General features: G+C 40.0%; 1 protein-coding gene across 1 annotated transcript; it reads right to left on the bottom strand.

Annotated features, from left to right (window-relative positions):
• Positions 1-357: 357 nt before the first annotated feature.
• On the bottom strand, positions 358-2,937 carry BAG1 (BAG cochaperone 1; the record flags this gene model as incomplete). The annotated part of the gene is made up of 4 exons (XM_015850136.2): positions 358-1,480; positions 1,744-1,857; positions 2,511-2,593; positions 2,757-2,937. Coding segments are annotated over 4 exons (498 nt in total), but the record flags the coding sequence as incomplete, so codon positions are not given.
• Between the last annotated feature and the right edge of the window lie 980 nt (positions 2,938-3,917).

The raw sequence follows: 3,917 nt of genomic DNA, 5'->3' as shown, positions 1-3,917 counted from the left end.
TCGCCGGCTTGGTAAAGCGGAAAATCCAAGGATCATGGGCGCTCCCAACCCCCTTGTCTGGTCAAGTTTGTCACCAACAATAATCGCTCTTTTCATCTGAGTCAGTGTTGCGGGTGGGAGTGCTCTACGCGCTGGTGGTCCTGTCTCAAGACTAGCGGCTGGTTCTTTGATATCAATACTCCCCAGGGAATGGGGCATCATCCACAACCTCCCTGGGCAGCCTGTTCCAGGGCCTAACCACTCTCCTAGTGAAGAACTTCCCCCTAACATCCAACCTAAATCTTCCCTCTTTTCACTTAAAACCATTTCCCCGTGTCCTGCTATTGTCGGCCCTTTCGAAGAGTTTACTCTCCTCCTGGGTGTAAGTTCCCTTCAGGTATTGAAAGGCTGCAATGAGGTTACCCTGCAACCTTCTCTTCTCTAGGCTGATGCTTCTGTGTTATTAGAAAGTAGCTCATTTATTGCTCATACATACCTCACTACCATTCTGTGCTGCTACCTCCGTATGCTGCACAGCTACAGTAAATCTAAGACATTTGCCATTGGTGGCCTGTTCATCTGGCCTGGTCTAGTATCAGTACACTGAATGGTTGCAAGATTCCATGCAACTACATCCACAAGATTCCACGGTAATTTCTCAGAAGCTTCCATGATAAACCAACAAACAAACAAAAATCCACAGCCTTCTTTGTATGTTAAACAAAAATGAAGTTTGATAAATATAACATAACTTCATCCACCAGTGTGAAAACTCTCACTTTGTTTCTTGCTTTAAAAATGCCAGGCTTACCAATGCCATAGGCTCTTATTAACTATTCACTGGAAGTAATAAATAGCTACATGAAAAGATAGAAGTGCTTAGTTTTAGCTCTGGCTGCTCTGCTTCCACAAGAGACAAAACTGAGGCACAGAGACTCCATTATTCCCTAAAAATGGTTTTAAGACTTCTAAAATCTTGTACTAAACCTGGAAGTCCCTTGTCCAGGACTACATGGAGTATGAGCAGACAGATAATCATAGCATTATCATAAAGTTTACTAGTAAAATTTGACAAGACATGCTAAAAGGGTAGAACTTGAGTGAAAGACACCCATTTCATGTCATCTCAAAAGGCTGCTGCCCAAAATGAAGATTTTCTGTAGAATGGGGATGTACACATAGGAATTAAGGCCACCATTTATAAATAGATGCTGCCAAGAAGTCTTATGGACATACATGGGAGCAAGGGATGGTCATCAAAGCAAAGCCAAATAAGTATTTTTGAAAGCCAAAATGAATTTGTTCATATTTTAAAATATCAAATAATTTACAGGAAAGATACACTCATAAAATTCTGCCTGGCTTTGATTCTTTTCTGTGGTTATTTACTTACAATGGCATCAACCTGTTCCAGGATCTTCATAAATTGCTCTGCAGTTCCTTTTATCCTTTTATCCAGCTGTTTTAGAGCTTCTGCTTGGAGATCCTTTGCTAAAAACCCCTGATAAAGAAAAAGAGGGAAGAAAATCATTCCACACCTTACAGAACACTCAGCCTGGAAAATCTGTCGATACAATACAGCAAAAAACATCTTTTATTGTAGTAGCTTATTACTGACTACTCAAAAACTTAAGCAAGCTTTAGTTTATTGGGGTTTTTTGTTGTTGTTCTTGTTATCATTTTGTTTTGTGGGTTTTTTTTTTTTCTTAAATATACCTGTGAAACAATTTTGCAAAGACAGAAAAGGACACAAAGCTGGCATACCTTCTGGATACTTGTGAACTCTTTATTAACTTCCTCTAACTTATTAGCTATGTGCTCCACTGACTTCTCCAGATCTTTTAACTTCTTTAATTCAGCTTCTTCTTCTGGACTATTCTGTGTATTCAAAAGTATAATATTCACAACTATGGAACAGACAGAATCACTACGCAACTAAAGGGCAGCAACAATGGTGATAAGACACAAAGCACTGTGGCTATCCTTTCCATAACTTAGCACCTATCATATAAGCTTCTCCCAAAACTTAACAAATACAGTAAACGTGGTAATGCATATAAATACATTTAATGATACAAATTTGAAGGGAAGATGAAAAGTACAAGCAATTTTTCTGTTGTAGATTTTTTTCAGCATCTTGTAAAGAGAAGTAACTTACAGCTCAGGTGATACCACCTCATAATGTACTTGTCACAGATCTTTTTGCTGGAAACAATCCAGCAAACTCAATAGCAACGGGTTTTTTTTCTCCATTAGAATAATGAAATGGACAGAAGAGGTCATCAGTGCATGGGAGGTTCATAAACAGTGATGAGGATCAAATTAGGCAGAAGTCTGCCAATAATGCAATTTCAGAAATATACAAGCTGCAGCACTATTTGCAGTACAACGTGAGACCGAACTCAGCTTCACCAGTAGGTAAACAAGATTACTTTTATGATGTAACCAGTATCTGTTCAGGAACTGAACCATTAACAGAAATCAGAATAATGTATGGAAAAAAAAATAGCAATTCCGAAAGTAACACTAACCCTTTTCCCAATCAACATGACTTTGCAACCATTTTTAACACCAAGTGCTGACAATGGCTGTTCCAATTCTTTCAGAGACTTCCCTAAATGGAAAGGAAGGGAGGGGGGAAAAAAATAGTCAAAACATTACTATTGTAGTTAGTGCTGTACAAACATCTTTTTTAAGACATTCAAAACACAAGCAGCTGCAAGTGACTAAGATGAAACCTACTATCTCTTATAAAAACCAACAGATTTATAAATTACCTTTGTATATAAGTTTCTGAAAAGAAACTGGAACACCAGTGACTTGTTCTATAAGCACAGCCATGTCTTGCAGCGTAGGCTCACCATCTTCCTGTTGAGAAGCAACCTGAATATTGTGTTTTTCATTACCTGATAAAATAAATGAATAAAATAGGTAAAATAAGCGATACTTATTATCTAGAAAATATCACAGGAAAACAGTTTCTAATATATATTTCCATTAATGTAGAAAGCTCTCAAATCAGTGGTTCCTGCACACTATCTTTATCTTAAATGAAAGTCATCTTAGAATCATAAAATCACCTGGGTTGAAAAAGATCTTTGAGATCATCAAGTCCAACCATCAGCCTGACCTACCAAGTCCCATCACTAAGCCATGTCTCAGTGCTGTAACTACTGCTATTCTATTGCAACTCCTTGAGACTTACCTCAGCTGAAAACTGTCTCACACTTTGTAATAACCTGAAGAATTGAACTGGAAACATTCTACTGGCACAACATCCCTTCTCCATCCCATTCCCAATCTAATTTTAAACAGTGCATGTGGTCTAGACATCCCACAAGGTAAAGCACGAAAGCCCAAATCTTCTTGATCTCTTTAACATCCTAATTATAGGCAACTTCCGATGTTGTAAGCCACGGGGAACCAGAAACAATTTATCAATTCCTTTGCTGCCTAGTCTTTACAAAAGGCAAGCAATGCCCACGCTGTCTCCTCTCCATCTGAAAGAATTCCCTACGTGTCACCTCTCACTTATGGCACATCCTAATCAAACTCAGGGGGCTGGAGCACCTCCCCTGTGAGGACAGGCTGAGGGAGTTGGGTTTGTTCAGCCTGGAGAAGAGAAGGTTACGGGGTGACCTCATTGCAGCCTTTCAATACCTGAAGAGAACTTACACCCAGGAGGGGAGTAAACTCTTCGAAAGGGCCGACAATAGCAGGACACAGGGAAATGGTTTTAAGTTAAAAGCGGGAAGATTTAGGTTGGATGTCAGGGGGAAGTTCTTTACTAGGAGTGTGGTTAGGCCCTGGAACAGGCTGCCCAGGGAGGTTGTAGATGCCCCATCCCTGGAGGTGTTCAAGACCAGGTTGGACGGGGCCCTGGGCAACCTGATCTAGTAAAGGTGTATGTTTGGTGGCCCTGCCAGGCAGGGGGGTTG

This window comes from Coturnix japonica, assembly GCF_001577835.2.
Source record: "Coturnix japonica isolate 7356 chromosome 2 unlocalized genomic scaffold, Coturnix japonica 2.1 chr2random1146, whole genome shotgun sequence".
NCBI classification, from domain to species: Eukaryota; Metazoa; Chordata; class Aves; order Galliformes; family Phasianidae; genus Coturnix; species Coturnix japonica.
This window is presented reverse-complemented; position numbering and strand designations above follow the sequence as displayed.